The 17,212-nt window shown below is 41.4% G+C and overlaps 1 protein-coding gene across 1 annotated transcript; it reads right to left on the bottom strand.

The window, feature by feature from the left end:
* Window positions 1-7,714: 7,714 nt before the first annotated feature.
* Window positions 7,715-12,407, bottom strand: LOC309489978 (uncharacterized protein; the record flags this gene model as incomplete). Its single annotated transcript, XM_082158933.1, has 2 exons — window positions 12,251-12,407; window positions 7,715-11,904 (listed from the first exon to the last, which is right to left on the bottom strand). Exon 2 carries the CDS (start codon window positions 11,591-11,593, stop codon window positions 7,715-7,717), a length of 3,879 nt encoding a protein of 1,292 aa, XP_082015059.1. The 5' UTR covers window positions 11,594-11,904; window positions 12,251-12,407.
* Between the last annotated feature and the right edge of the window lie 4,805 nt (window positions 12,408-17,212).

Genomic DNA, 17,212 nt, shown 5'->3' with positions numbered 1-17,212 from the left:
GGTATGTCACACTATAAAATGAGTCTGACACTGACTCTTCAGCATCACCACATACGGTTTGGTGAAATCTACATTATACAAATTATAAGAGGAATAAAACATAAATAAAAATAAATAAATAAAAAGATACTATTCTCAGAACTAACTCTTTTTTAATTGCAAAACATTTTTGTCAAGAAAATGCCCTTTACTGACTTTTTTCCTTCATTCTCATCTCCAGATCGAAGAAGTGCTCAAAATGACGAAGATGAAGATAGTGATAGTTCACAAAACGAAAGGTTAGCATAATTTAGATTTTTTTTATTAGTACATTTTGAGATAAATATTTGATATGGTTTTTATAGGCATAGTTTATTTATTGTTATTGAACAATTAGAAAAAGTACATTTATATTTATGAGGTAATACGAGTGTATTTATATAACAAATTTCATATTTCCAAATGTTTTACACTGGCATCATAAAGTGTGTGTGAGAGAGAAAAAAAAGGGTAAGGATACTTAATGTATCAAATAATGAGACCAGGGGTGCTTCTCAATATCCCTCCTCGTCTCCTCTCTCCTCCGTCCTCCATCCTATGACCTGGAAACCGATCGAGCTCAGCCATCTTGAAGGACATCTCAATTCTCTAATCGCACCGCAAGGAGGCGTGGATCGAGGAGTGAGGAGGCTTCCCGAGGAGTCATGAGCGAGGATGCACAGGTGTATCCTACAGTATGCGGAAGTGTTTTAGCGACTAAACGTGACGCACGTATACATTCTCCTCCCCCTTCACATCGGTCACAATAATTTAAATTTATACTTTACCTTTGCAGTTTATATAAATCACACATCTCACATATTTCAACAGGGTATCAGGTATAAAAAAAACAATTAAAAAGGCCATTATGAAATATGAACAAGTAAAAATAGACGACAAGATATAAAAAAATAAAAAAAAGTTTAATTAACCCTCTGGTGCTGTTTGGTCATTTTTGACTGAAATATTTTACGTTTTGTTTTGTTTTGTGTTTTTATTATTATTATTATTATTTTTTTTTTTACTTAATCGGAATGGTACGAAACGAATCTTGGTAAAGGTTTTGCCACTTGCTATGTGAACACACACACACACACACAAACAGACAGACACACTAAAGGTTAAAGGTTAAACGGCCCTAGAAAAAAAGTGTCACACTTGTACTGTTCGCGTCAAAAATTACCACATTGGAAATTAATGGGAAGCAAATTTCATCTAGTGAAAACATTTGGTACTGTGCCAAAATAAAATCTTACTGCAAGTACTGTAAGAGAGTAAATAGCAAGAAAGTAAATATGTATTTAATGTAAAAGTTTAAAATATAATTTTTATGTATGTTTCAAGTGAAACTTTTTTCACTTCAGCTATAGTCTGGCAAGTGTTTTCTTTAAAAAGAAAGATACAAAATATTTAATAAAAAACATTATCGAACTATGCAGAGCACGCTTAGCTGTCTGCTCTTGTTAACTTTAAACTTTAAACAATGCTATCAGCGACTTCCTCTTATACTTTTAACTTAGTATAATTAATCTTCACTCTCCTCGTCGGAGTGAAGCTCTTCCGTTCCCCTTCACAATCTCTTCCATTCAGACAGCCCTATAATATAATAAAATATATCTACCTTGTTTGCTGATTTGCCAGGGGTGTCACCAAGAATAATTGCCCGCATCCTCCACCATTACTGTTAGGGGTTAACAGTTTAGGACCCAAGGACCAGATGTTTGAAAGAAGACCCGGAGTCAGAATTATAAAAAATGTAAGAAAGGTTTTACTGAAGATAGTTTGCCGTTTCATCAGCAGAAGTCAGCTTCAAGACTCACACAGGAGTTCGTAGGCCGCCCCGCTTACAGTTACAAAGATCACAGCAGTTATACCATTTCCAAGGTCTAAGCTACGTCATTGCTTACAGGTTGAATGATTCTCATTGGCTAAGAAACAGATAAACATAGTAATTTTCCACACATATACAGATAAACTGAAGCATATCTCCATAGATTATGCAGCTGACACTCAGACCCTGAAGTCAGGCACGTCGTGACCTTCCAGTTCTCAGATTTGGGTTGCTGGGTGCCAGCATGTCCCGAAAAACAACTCAGTCAATCTCCAACAATGCCAGTGGTTCCTTAACCTGTAAGCAAGAAGACTAACACACACACCGACACACATCTTTTCCAAGGTTGGATTTGGCCAGGCTCTAACTATAAACAGGAATCTCGTCTCAAAACATCAAGATAATGCGTTCTTTCTCAAGAAGAGCTACATTTTAGTCGAACTGGAAAGTAAGGCTTTAACTGAGAAATGGTCCCTTAAACTATTGGCTTCAATGACCCCTATGTGTTTTAACATGTTGAAGACCTTTCTCAAACACAAAACATGTCCCTATTTCATTTCGGGGCGTCCAGGGGCACAAATCAGCAAGACCAAAGTCAATATTGGAGTAACCTTTCCCAGATGGAAAGAGCTCATGAGGAGCAAAGATTGAAATGTAGATTAGGATGACTCTGAGGTGAGACTTTCGTCTCGATAGTGCACAAGGGGGAGTTCAAATGTTAATTTCCAGAGAGGTCCTTTGTGCTCTCAGGGTCTGGTCATTCTTCAACCAGACTGTCTGGCATTTTCTAATTTCTTAATTCTTACAGCTTGCTAAATTGACACAGAAAAACTGTAATGACATTAACCATTAGTAAGACACACTGGGCATTCTAAAACCAATCTCTACACTGTCATTATGTTGACACTAATGCTAACTAAATTTTCTCTTTATTTTAAATTTTTTATTTTTTATTTTTTATTTTTTTATAACTTATCTAGGCTTTAAAGCCTTAAACCTTTATCAATTTTTAGAGCCTTTATCAATTTAATAATTCTCAAAATTCACCAACAATCTTTAATAAAAATGTATCTCTGTCATAACAGAAAAAAACAAGTCTTGAGTAACTTGAGATTTTTGTGCAATACATTTGAGATGAATGTGCAATACATGTCTTCTGAGTCCTGAAAATTCTACTGATGTATAAATGTTGACGTTGTTAATCATCCTATTCAACAAAGGGCATCAAATGTTAAAATAAATAATATTTCAGTCAATTTGATTTCTCCGTATCCAAACACTTTAATGAAATGGTTTCATAGTTTTACATGTTTTATCATTTGGTTTTTTTTAAGAAGAACATTTAAAGACACATGTAAAATGTAAACATAGAGCTTTCAGCTCACAGAACCACACTGATAAAGGTCTTATCCCATACACAGCAAAGATCCATGAAATGGAAGAAAACTAAAACTATCAACATAAAGCTATGACAATAATTGTACTGTATTAAAGCTATCACAAAGCATGGTAATGTGTTCTTCATTTTTCTGTGGATTACACATGTACAGTAAATAAATATTCTGTGTTGACCTTTTCGGCTGAATGTGCTCTATTTGTCGAATCGCATATCTGTTGAGGGGGGAGGGATTTGTTCCCTTTTTTATACATGTATATGGATTTTAGGAATGCCTTTCTTCTAGAAATTGCACAAGGTTGCAAAACAAATCTATACCATGATTTCCATCATCTTCAAATGGATCAAAAGTCTGCTCAAGTGTATGCATTGTTGTGTCACTGATGTTAATGTTAATTGATGGAACAACAACAACATTATTATTATTTATCTGTTAGTCTGAGAGTGTTATGTTTTCATCAATACCAAATCCAATGTCTGTGTCATAAATACCATTCATACTTGGGTTATGCATTCCTGCATTGTTGACTATGCCCCTTTGCCACAGCTGAAGAGGAGTTTGCCCCCCTTGAGTTGATAGACCATGGTTATTCCACTGGTTCTGAAATTCAGCAGCACTTCTTTGAATTTGTGGCAAATAAATATAGTGAAGACAAAATAAATGAAGCTCATTAAGTGAATCTAACACACCATGCTCCTCCATAAATTTGAAAGATTAACTAAATGAAATGACACTACTTGATTTAGCTCTGCCCATAACCTCTCAATTCTTTGATTTTGCACTGACCTGCCAATAACACTATGGCTGTTTAATCCTAACCTGTAAAGCATAAAACGGGCAACACCATGTAAGTGTGTGTGAGAGTAGAAATGTATGTATCTGAAAGGATAATCTAAGTGTGTGTGAGAGTAGAAATGTATGTAGGCCTATGTGAAAGGGTAATGTATGAGTGTGTGAGTAAAAATATATGTATGTGAGTAAAAATATATGTATGTGAAAGGCAGCGGTGGGTAGTAACAAATGAAGTACATTTACTTCGTTACATTTACTTGAGTATTTTTTTGGTACATTTTTACTTTTAAGAGTAGATTTAAATGTGGATACTTTTACTTTACCCCAATTACAATTCTAATGAAAAAACTGTACTTTTACTTCGTTACGTTGGGCGACGTTCCTCTCGTTACTTTATTTTAATGCAATACATGTTGTTAAATGCGTAGTTTATACCAAGCGCGCTGTCATTTTTCTGGGCATGAGTGATGCTCAATTCACAAATAAATCACTCTTTTTTGAGTCGATTCTGTTCAAAGACTTCATCAAACAAGTTGGCAGATCTGTCTAAATCGGTTCACGAATCAGTTTGAATGATCAGGGCCCGGTTTCCCGATAACGTTGTTTCTTAGCGCGCTACGAAGACTCGTAAGGTATAACTTAACTAAAGGTATACCATTACTAGGCGTGTTCCCCGAACTATACCTTAGAAAGCTGCTTAAGATATTCCTTCTTACGTGCGACGTTACCCGGTGCTGTCCGTGGCGATGGTGCTGAATCTGTTGATATCGATGACTCGAGAATCAATTATTCTCATGTCCAGGCGCTGTTTCACTGTTATATGCTAGAAAGTGGTGTTCTTTATAAAAGAAGCTGAAGTGAAGATAATGGGTAGACGCTCAGTCTAGGTGCTAATTCTGGGTTTATCACCAGGTTCACTCAGGAGTGTCGGCCAGAACACCACTTAAGGCCAAATATTCCAGAGTATGAAATGACGAGCTGAGAGATAGTTCTTATTATTCTGTTTATTCTTTCCTCTTTCTTGTGTCAGTAATTTCCAGTGTGTAATTTGAGTGTGGTTTCTATACAGAGAGAAACAAAATACAAATGAATAAAGGAAACATATGCATACACATAATTTCTCCTTAAGCACTAATATACATTACCATATAAATAAACAATAGTCAGAATATGACTATATATATCTTAAACTCTAAAATGTAGGCAGAGAAAGATTCAAACACTTACATGGGATTCTCAGATTTTCTATGCATTAAATCACCAATAACGAACTTTCTGTCCAGATAATAATATTTAACACAACTTACTTCATATTTTACTCAACCACAAAGTACTGATAAGTAGTAAAGTATAAATCAGGTGGACCGAAGCTAGAAAGTAACGTCCGAACGCGAATATAATTAACACAACGCTCGCGTCGCGACCCTTAAACTCCTAACTCTCATCCATATCAAATAACAGAAATAACAGCTAACAAAGAAATGCAATATCACGAGTAATACAGCAGAAATACTTACTTTTCTCATTCACGCACACTCTGAGGAAAATGTCGCTCACAATGAGAATCCAACTGACTGACGATCTCTATCGTACTGCGTACTAACTAATGACAACCGACCGACTATCTTTCATACTGCATACTAACTGCGTGACGTCACATACAATATACAAACCAGCGCGCGCGTTCGCTATCCTATTACAAGCACTGAATAAACGGCAGTAAACGTAAAACATAACTCACAATATGGTCAACTATACTAAATAATAGCAACACAAACATAACTTTGAGGCCTTTTCTACAGCCGCCCCCGAATGTATGTAATACATTCGCTCATCATTAAAGGCAACAAAGTTCTATGGCTGGGGTGTAGTGGCAGGAGTAAAATCGTCTCCATCTTCTCCAGAAGGAAGTGCAGGGAGGACAACCAGCCTGGCAACTGGCCGGGTGTAAATTCTCTCCTTCACCTTTACATCAGCGGACCTGATGTGCCCGTCAGGGCTGGGATGAGTCTTGACTACTTTTCCAATGGGCCAGAGGGCTCTTGGAAGATGTGGATCAGCGATCATCACTACACAGTCCTCTGCAATGTCGGCTGGTGAAGCCTGCCACTTCTGGCGAGCTTGCAGACTCGGCACATAGAGTCGGATGAAACAGGCCCAAAAGTGATCAGACAAGATTTGGGAGTGTTTCCAACGGCGGCGAGAGATGAGCTCACTTTCGGGGTAGACTACCTGAGGTAGCGAACCATCAGGCCACCCCATAAGAAGAACACTGGGAGTCACTGGATCTGGGTCACTGGCATCTGAAGACACATAACCCAAGGGCTTACTGTTAAGGATCGCTTCCACCTCAGTAAGAACGGTGCGAAGCACTTCTTCTGGAACAGGCTGAGCACCGACTGTGGCATAGAGTGCGCTCTTAACTGAGCGGATCTCCCTCTCCCACACCCCTCCGAAGTGGGGAGCTGCTGGGGGGTTAAAGCGGAAGGAGATCTTCTGTGGTGCAAGTAGACGTTGTAATTCGTTAGACATTCCAACGAAGGTCTCACGGAGTTCTCGCTCACCTCCCTTGAAATTTGTCCCCTGATCGGAGAATATTGCAGCTATACTGGTAGCGCCGGACAGCCTCACGCCCTCGCAGGATCCAGAAGGAGCGGCGAAGCTCAGCGAACACCCGCTCTGAGCCTGGGTGGTGGAGGCGGTTATCAAAGTCTTGGATCAAGAGCGTAGTCACTCGATGACCTGGGTCTAAGATGACTGGATGAAGAGTGGTCAGTTCTAGGCCTTCTGCTCGACGTCGTCCTCCAACACGGATGAGCTCTCCTTTTTCATCCAACTCTGGAGACAGCGTGCGAAGTCGACTGCTGCTGGGGACGGGTTTACCAGCTTTCAGGAGGCTGTACTCCTGTTGAAAACTATCCCTCTGAGCCCTCTGAAGTATCAACTGTTCAGCCTGTCGGTAATCTTCAGCTGTAGGCTTATCATTAGAGTTGGCCGCCCCATGCAGCTCCTGCACTGTCACTTCCAGCAGCTCCTTCCACGAGCCGTATTGGCCCACGTCTGAAGTCGACTGGCTTGATGCAACTGCGGCGACCCCACAGAAGATAGACTTGCGCAGCTCTGAGGTATCTTCTGCTTGGTCAACAGTGTGGTCCTCTGGCCATGAGTCTGGACTGTTCAGGAGGAAGGCAGGTCCCAGGCTCCATCTATTTGGCTGAACAAGCTCTCGCAGCTTCTTCCCTCGTGTTACGTCATCAGCAGGGTTTCTTGCTGTATCAACATATCTCCAGGCATGCCTGTCAGTCAGCTCCTGTATCTCGGCAACGCGGGTGCCCACAAAGACCTTGAACCGGCAGGATTCAGACCTCAGCCATGTCAGCACCGTTGTGGAATCTGACCACAGGGTTGTCTGATCAATGTGGATGGTAAGCTCCCTCTTCAGCACCTGTGAGAGCTGTGCACCAGTAAGGGCAGCACAGAGTTCCAATCGGGGCATAGAGTGAAATCGCTTGGGAGCGACTCTGGACCGGGCCATCAGGAATGACAGATACACTTCACCGTATCTGTCAGTGGTCCGGAGGTACGCCACTGAGCCATAAGCCTCCTCTGAAGCGTCACAAAATACATGTACCTCTCTCTGAAGACCAGAGATGTCCACAGCCTTCGGCAAGTAAGGTCAGGGCAGGGTGACTTGAGGTAAGACTTGAAGTTCTTCTTCCCAGTCTTTCCACTGCTGCAGAAGCTTCTCCGGTAGTAGTGGATCATCCCATCCCCTGTGTTTGTCCCAAAGGTGTCGGACAATTATCTTAGCTCTGGTGGTGTAGGGTAAGATGAAGCCCAAGGGGTCGTACTGACTCGCCAGCACCTTGTAGATATTACGCATTGTGGGGACACCGTACTCCACATGACGATGCTTGTAACCAAGGACATCAGTGTGGAAGAGCCAGCTTAGCCCTAGAGTAGATTCTGGGGTATCTGTCTTGTTCTGAGCCAGCCATAGCTCAACACTAGCCGAGCAGCTCTCTTCTGGTAGGTGACTTATTACACCTGGTTCGTTGCTGGCCCACTGACGTAGATCGAAGCCTGCAGACGCAAGAAGGGCTCGTAGTTTGTCGACAAGGTGCCTCGCCTCAGCAATTGTGGGGACACTCTGGAGGCAGTTATCCACATAAAAACATTTCAGAACGGATATCCTCACATCTTCATCTGGCTGGCTATTATCTGAGACATGGCGTTGTAAGGCGAAAGTGGCACAGCAAGGGCTACATGTTGTACCAAACGGTATCACTTGCCACTCATACACTGCAGGAGGTCCTTCTTGACTGATGTCACGCCAAAGAAATCTGAGCAGAGCACGATCTTCTGGGAGGAGGCGAACTTGGTGGAACATGCCTCTAATGTCGCCGCTAACTGCAACTGCATGCTCTCGGAATCTTAGCAGAACTCCCAGTAGTGATGCTCCTAAGGTCGGACCAGGCAGTAGATGTTCGTTGAGGTTCTGCCCTCGATACTGATAGGAGCAGTTGAAAACCAGCCTATTCTTGCCATTATGGTTCACCATATGGTGAGGGATATACCATTCCTCACAACCTTCCTCGTCTGAAACTTTCGGTTCACACTTGATGACAGAGCCCGCCTTTATAAGTTTCTCCATCTCCACTCTGTAGGCTTCAGCCCGTGCAGGATCTCTGGCAAGACGCCTCTCTACACTCCATAAACTGGGCATGACGGCTTCTTTAGTAGCCTGAAAGAGCGGCATGTCTTTCCGGCGGAGCAGCGGGGTGGCGTAACGGAGTATGCCATCAACCTCCACCCTGATGGTTTTGGTCTCCAGGATGCTGATGGCCTCTTGGTCCTGCCTTGAACGAGTAACTAGTTTCTCGCTCCTGAATGGGACAGTGTCGACCTGCCATAATCTCTCAACATGTTTCATCAGCTCGCTCACCTGGGGTGTTACTGTTGTAAATAGACACTGCTGTGGTTGGGCGAGGTGACGGACTACACTCGTTGGGCCCTGTAGAGTCCAGCCCAGCCTTGTCCGGATGGCAGCAGGCCCAACTGGAGGTCCCAATCTGACAGGTTCAATGGGAGTAACGAGATGGGGATGGTCACTCCCAATGAGAAGCAGAGGCTTGATATTTGTAAGAGTCCGTATGGGAAGGCCAGTGAGGTGCTTGTAGGTTTTCCGGAGTTGATCCATGGGGTAAGTATGGGTAGCTAGTCCAATACGACCACTGGTGAAGGCACCTACAATCTTGAACTTGGTCTTTGGCTTTGACGGCGAAGAAATAGAGAACGACACTGATGCACCACGGAGGGTCTGCACGTCATCTCTAATGGTGCGTAGTGGTAGATCCTCCTGAATCCCCTGCACACCTAGCTTCTCTGCAGCATCTGACAACAGCATAGTTCTCTCCGAACCGTCATCAAGTATGGCATAGGTATTGATTGATTGGTCACCATGGTGAATGCGGACTTTGACAACTTTCAGAAGGACCCGACTGCCTTCAGTGGGTCTGTCCAGATACAGAACCTCTGTTGGGCCTTGGCTTTCCGCTGCCGGTGTTGACACTGCCTCCTTGGGTGACCTCATATTCACCTCATGCAGAACCTGAAGGTGTTTCCCTTGGCAGAGGCTACATGTCTTCTTTAAGTTGCACTGGGCCGCCTGGTGTGGCCGTGCACATCGCCAACACCTCTTGTTGCTCCTTATCCATTCAGTCAGCTGATCCTTTGTTAGCCTGGATACCTCTGTACACTGGCTAAGGTAGTGTTCCTCATTATTGCAGAATGGACAATATGGCTTGCTCTTGTTCCCTTTGAAGGAGCGGCTTGGCACTGGAGCCTCAGGTTTCTTAGCTGTATCCTTCGCACCATGGAGGACAGTGGTAGGTTGCTTACCCTTCCTACCCTCATATCTAGACACCGGCTTCTCTCGAGCTCCTCTCACAGCTAACTGTCCTTCAAAATCATGACACCAAGACTCGTATTTCAACCAATCTGACAGATTAGTTAAGGTGTGGGTTTGTGTGCCCTGATGGTACATGCAGCGGCGAAACTCCGCTCTCTGCTCTGGCGGCAACTTGCTCAGCAGACGAGCAACATGTGAGCCACACTGTAGTTCCACTTCACCCTCGTGGCCTAGTGTCTTCAGCATCCCCACAAGTGACTGTATCTGGAGTGCAAACTTCTCAAATGCAGCAAAGTCTCCCCGCCTTATGTCTGGTGAGTCCATCACAGCAGCAATACGCCTCAGCGCTATCTGATGTGGTTGGCCAAACTTGTCATTCAGGGCAACCATTGTGTCTGAGAAGGGTGTTGGGGAGTTAAGGTAAGCATCTGCTATTAACCTGGCTTCTTCTAGTTGTAGGTGATCAACCAACACTTGGTATTTAAACAACTCAGATGCATCATGTGGTAAGAGGTTCTCCAATGAGATCTTGAGCCGTGCGAACTCACTTGGGTCCCGACTTGAGAAGTTGCGGATTGTTGGGCGTGGCCCCCGGTAACTTGGCTCTGAGACGTAGTTATGACCCCGAGGTGAGCTAAAGGGCAGGGGCTGTGTCCATGCCATGCCTGGATGTCGCTGTTGGGGCGTTAGGTTGCAGCCAAGCTCACTCCGTTGACCACCATAAGCCGTAGGGTACTTGGGCTCAGCTGGAGGTAATCTGTGTGGCTGCGGAGGAAACTGAACGGGCTTGAGCCAGGGCGATAGATGACGGGCAGTGTCATCCCATGGCTTTGCAGTAGGAAGGGCCCCACGTGCTGAGTGATTAACTTGTGGCTGACCCACATACATGTCAGGAGCTGGGGCTGGCAGTGCTTCTTCCTTAATTCTTGGAACCTCATCTATCCTCCTAATAAGAGATGGTGCCATAGGTGGGTCTAGCGGAAGCTTGTCCATTACTGGGTCTGGCCATGGTGGTGGTGCAGGCCAATCATCCTCTTCCTCAGCTCTAGATTCACTTTCAACAGGTGGCCGTGGCGACATCACCATTAACTCTGGCTTTCTGGTATGAATAGAGGTAGGACTCTGCATGTTGCGAACAGCATCTACTAATTGTCTCATGTCTGCTCGCAATGCTCTAAGCTCGACTAAGTCTGATGCCATGTGCCGCTGTGTCTGCTGCAGGAGGTGTCTTCCATGACGAATGTCATCTAACTCAACTCGGCACTCCTCCTGTGGATGTATGGGGTGCAGCGCTGAAGGTAGGGGAGTAGAGTAATCTCGTAGCTGTTCCCTAAACTCTCTCTCCGGAAACCGCTGGGGGGCTAGCTGATTCTCCTGGCTGTGCTGTTGGTTCTCCGCCCTATAGCCCAGGTCCATCTCCTGAAGAATAGCATCCCGCCTCTGCAGGCGAAGGGGAGAGTCATAAGGGGAGGTGAAGGGTGTCATCCTGGCATTTCCCTCCTGGTGAGTATTCTCTAATTCCTCTCTGTACCTCTCACCGATGTAGCCTCGATAATCGACCTCATAATCTGCATAGCGCACAGGTGGGCGAATGTGCCGCTTGGGACGTGTACCACAAGCATCATACTCTGGATGTAATTCCATCTCTGACGTAAACCCAGTGATCCGGCTCGAAGGACCATCAATGAGGTGAAGATAATGGGTAGACGCTCAGTCTAGGTGCTAATTCTGGGTTTATCACCAGGTTCACTCAGGAGTGTCGGCCAGAACACCACTTAAGGCCAAATATTCCAGAGTATGAAATGACGAGCTGAGAGATAGTTCTTATTATTCTGTTTATTCTTTCCTCTTTCTTGTGTCAGTAATTTCCAGTGTGTAATTTGAGTGTGGTTTCTATACAGAGAGAAACAAAATACAAATGAATAAAGGAAACATATGCATACACATAATTTCTCCTTAAGCACTAATATACATTACCATATAAATAAACAATAGTCAGAATATGACTATATATATCTTAAACTCTAAAATGTAGGCAGAGAAAGATTCAAACACTTACATGGGATTCTCAGATTTTCTATGCATTAAATCACCAATAACGAACTTTCTGTCATCTATGATATAGCTACTCAATAGCCTAGATAGCCTATAATGGTCCAGATAATAATATTTAACACAACTTACTTCATATTTTACTCAACCACAAAGTACTGATAAGTAGTAAAGTATAAATCAGGTGGACCGAAGCTAGAAAGTAACGTCCGAACGCGAATATAATTAACACAACGCTCGCGTCGCGACCCTTAAACTCCTAACTCTCATCCATATCAAATAACAGAAATAACAGCTAACAAAGAAATGCAATATCACGAGTAATACAGCAGAAATACTTACTTTTCTCATTCACGCACACTCTGAGGAAAATGTCGCTCACAATGAGAATCCAACTGACTGACGATCTCTATCGTACTGCGTACTAACTAATGACAACCGACCGACTATCTTTCATACTGCATACTAACTGCGTGACGTCACATACAATATACAAACCAGCGCGCGCGTTCGCCATCCTATTACAAGCACTGAATAAACGGCAGTAAACGTAAAACATAACTCACAATATGGTCAACTGTTCTAAATAATAGCAACACAAACATAACTTTGAGGCCTTTTCTACAGAAGCACTTCAGAAATAGTTGAAATTACATTTATTAGGACTATTGGATATTATAAAAAATAATCCAAACTATAATAGCCTATAATAGCATAGCCTACATATTTTAAAATTGTAACATATATTGCTGCCACAATAACCATTTCAAAAATGTTACGTGCTTTCATCTCTTTCCCATTTTTGTTCGCTGAGGTGGAGCTGCGATGAAATATTGTTCTTGTAAATACTTTCCAGCATTTCAGTAATAAAAGTTTACATCTTATGTACGGTGCTCGGCAGTGATCAAAAAGGATTTAAAGAGTGAATTTTGAATCTCTTCTTGTAAACTCAGAGATGTGGATTCAGACGGCAATTAAATTAGCACACGACCTGTTTGTCAAAAAATAGTAGGTACTAATTTGGCCAGGGATTTTTACGCGGGTTGGGTGAGAAAAAACACTGATATTATGGATTCGGACGGCACTAAAATCACCGACTTACCCCTGTAAATATTTAAAATACCGGACGAGCCCATGAGAAACAATATTAGCGTCCGAATAGAACTTAACTGACAGTAGCCTATGCTTTCACTGGCCTTTAAAAGCGCTCTTTTATTAAATTAATAATATAATATATAATAATAATATAATAAAAATTCTAACAACAATCAGTGTGATTGACAATTTTATTCTTTGCATGAAAACACTTGAATTAGCCTAAATGAACTGTCTGTGTGTATTAAAACTTCAGAATTATTGTCATATAGACCTGCAACAGTGATAAGGTAAAGCTAAGAGTGGTCCAGACCAACCTTACGAAAGTGTGACTTACAGAAGATATACTAAAGGCCTATTTATACTTCTGCGTCGAACTGCCGCCGTAGCTACGTCGTAGGCTGTGTGTAGCGCGCGTACCCTTCGGCGTACCCTGACGTGCACCCCTCCAAAAATGTAACAAAGCGTCAATTCTACGCGGACGCAAGCGCTGTGATTGGTCTGCCAGAACCCCTCCCTCGGGGTTTCACATGCTCCCTAGGTGCGCGTCAACGCGGACAACAACGCAGAAGTATAAATTAAAACCAACACGTTGCCTACGGCGTATAGGCTCTGGCGTAGGTTCGACGCAGAAGTATAATGAGGCCTTGTGTGTAGCGCGCGTATCCTTCGGCGTACCCTGACGTGCACCTCTCCAAAAATGTAACAACGCGTCAATTCTACGTGGACGCAAGCGCTGTGATTGGTCTGCCAGAACCCCTCCCTCTGGGTTTCACATGCTCCCTAGGTGCGCGTCAACGCGGACAACAACGCAGAAGTATAAATTAAAACCAACACGTTGCCTACGGCGTATAGGCTCCGGCGTAGGTCCGACGCAGAAGTATAATGAGGCCTTTAGCGTACGAACGCGTCGGGAATCGTGCCATAACGTTAAGAGAGAGGTTAAGGAATAGGTTAAGAACTACTTAGCGATAAGAACGTTTTGGGGAACCGGGCCCTGTTCAGTTCCTGCACGCACTGAATCGTCTGAAGCGCCTTCAATTCACACTTGACTCGGAGTCGTAACAGGAAGATTTAAGAACATCAAGAGCGTTAGATGAAGTGGCCGTGGACCTACAGTAGGCTACAGTCAGTGAAAGCAAATCTGCAAATGCATCATATTTTTGCCAGCGATGAAGATCTTTATTAGTTGAACATCTTCGTAAGCTGTCTGTGAATGAATACAGGACGATACATTCGATTTTATTTCATAATACATTTTACAACCAAATAGATTATTACGCCACGATAGCACTACTACAAAGTATGACATTACCCGTTTTTTGGACATATACATTAATTTATACATTAAATAAGATACCATTGTCCACAGTTTATGAAATGAACACCCGCCATCCCGCGGTAATGTGTGTGCAGTAATATGAATGCAAAACTCTGAAGAGTCACTTTATTTCGACATTGTCTAATAATACAAATGTAGTTGTATAAGTTACTATTGTACAAACCAAAGGACAGGCAATTATTTTCGGGCTACAGATGGCAGAAATAATGCTTGTCTCTTCTGTTTTTGTTGCAAAGATAGCCTATCTAATTATGATAATAATAGTAATTTAAATGAAAAATATCTAAATAATATCATATCATATGATCATATATCATATATATATATATATATATATATATATATATATATATATATATATATGATCCAAAGTAACTAGCTACTAGTTTTTTCATTGGATACTTTTTCATTTTACTCAAGTAACTATTAAGATTATTACTTTTACTTTTACTTTGAGTAAATATTTCTATAAGTAGAAATTTTTTTGGTAACGCTTTAGATTACAGCCCGGAAAGTACTGCGTAATTAAAATGAAAGTACAGTATAACTTTCGGTAATTAAAGTGTACCTATAAAGTACTTACGTGTAAGTATAGGGGAACAATATGTAAAGTCTTGGGAATAAAGGTGTAACAACCAGGAAAATACTGCGTAATTAAAACAAAATTACAGTGTAACTTTCGGTAATTACAGTGTACCTATAAAGTACTAACGTGTAAGTATAGGGGAATTATATGTAAAGTTTTGGGAATAAAGGGGTAACAACCAGGAAAATAACAAATTATTTAGGCAAATTATTTAGATTATTTAAGTATTTTAGAATCTTACTTTTGGGAGCAATTTAGCGAGTAGGCTACATACACTGCACCTTTTTGTAATAATAGTGTATAAAAATACATAAAGGCTTTTTTTAAATTGCGGGGTACATATCAGTGCATTTATAAAGTAGGCTAATTTGTTATTATTGCAAAGGTGCACTGATTAAGTTTCAGGGCAAGTAAAACTATTGCAACTTTTTATTTTTTTAAATGCTAGGAAAATATACTCTTGTTCCATGTAGTTACAGGGTAAGTGTGACATTGCGGGCTGTAAATTAAAGTGGTGCTTCTTACCCTCTTGTTTCATGTAGTTACAGGGTAAGTATGACATTGCGGGCTGTAAATTAAAGTGGTGCTTCTTACCCTCTTGTTTCATGTAGTTACGGGGTAAGTATGACATTGCGGGCTGTAAATTAAAGTGGTGCTTCTTACCCTCTTGTTTCATGTAGTTACAGGGTAAGTACAATAAAAACACATGTACACACACAATCTGACATCACTTGGAAAACCTTTATTTGAAAAACAACTTATTTCAAAACAGATTTACAACATATTACACTTCTTATTCTTTATTATTTTTTAAAAATCAACTTTTCATTTCAAATACTAAAGTCCTGACAGAAAGTAGCATGTTTTGTCCTTTTTTGTCCCTCTTGGTCCTCCTCTTCTTTTTCTATCGTTCCACTGATTAGCCTAATCTTAAGAAGGAGTCTTTTTCTATTCTGTATTATGTATTAAAAGAAAATACAGTAGGCTACACCCAGAAATGTTCTCATAATTTACTCATCTTTTCGCTACCGATCAACTGTCACCAGCGAGTGCATGAGAGTCGGCTTCATAGGGTCGGCTTGAATGGCTTCGCGTTTGGTGAAGCTTTAAGCGTTCATTGCATTCTTCTCACGGGAGTTTGATGTGAAACTCGCGCGAGAACTGGTGTCTGTTCTTCTGCATGGTTTGTTTTTCATTATTATTATTATCTGTTATTGTTTGTATTTTGTTGTAAGCAATAATGAAAACATAAATAAATAAATAATTCGACATTCGGTTTTTCGGTGCGCTTACGTCACGCTTTAAATTGTCAAGCGTAAACGTACTCAACCCTCTCATGAACGCGCAGGTGACAGTTGGTCGGAAGCGATAGTCTACAGTTTAAAAATGTAAAATATTTGGTATTTTTCTTACAAACGCTTATCGTTTCACTTCAGAAGACATTGATTCATCCATTGGGGTCGTATGGATTACTGTAGTTATTGTTGTATGTGCTGTTGTCAACTTTTAGGAACACATGAGCTTGCATTATATGCATTCACAGAGATTATTTATTTTTCTAAAAACTTTGTTTGTGTTAATCTGAAGAAGGAAATTCGTATACATCTCGGATGACATGAGGGTAAAAGATGAGTAAATGGTGAGGACATTTCTGTACTGTATTTTCTTTTAACACATAATACAGAATAGCAAGAGACATGTCATGGGATTCCTTCTTAAGATTCATCAGTGGAAAGAAGAAGAGGAACAAGAGGAGGAGGAAACCAAGCAAGAGAAACAAATTGCTGTAAATCAGTTTTGAAATAAGTTGTTTTTCAAATAAAGTTTTCCAAGTGATATCAGATTGTGTGTGTGTACGTATGTTTTTTTTGTACTTACCCTGTAACTACATGAAACAAGAGGGTAAGAAGCACCACTTTAATTTACAGCCCGCAATGTCATACTTACCCCGTAACTACATGAAACAAGAGGGTAAGAAGCACCACTTTAATTTACAGCCCGCAATGTCATACTTACCCTGTAACTACATGGAATACTTAGTCTAAATAATTTGCCTAAATAATTTGTTATTTTCCTGGTTGTTACCCCTTTATTCCCAAAACTTTACATATAATTCCCCTATACTTACACGTAAGTACTTTATAGGTACACTGTAATTACCGAAAGTTACACTGTAATTTCATTTTAA

The sequence above is a fragment of the Leuciscus leuciscus genome, assembly GCF_965113295.1.
Source record: "Leuciscus leuciscus genome assembly, chromosome: 25".
Taxonomy (NCBI): Eukaryota; Metazoa; Chordata; class Actinopteri; order Cypriniformes; family Leuciscidae; genus Leuciscus; species Leuciscus leuciscus.
The sequence above is the reverse complement of the archived record's forward strand: the minus strand, read 5'-3'. Positions and strand labels throughout refer to the sequence as shown.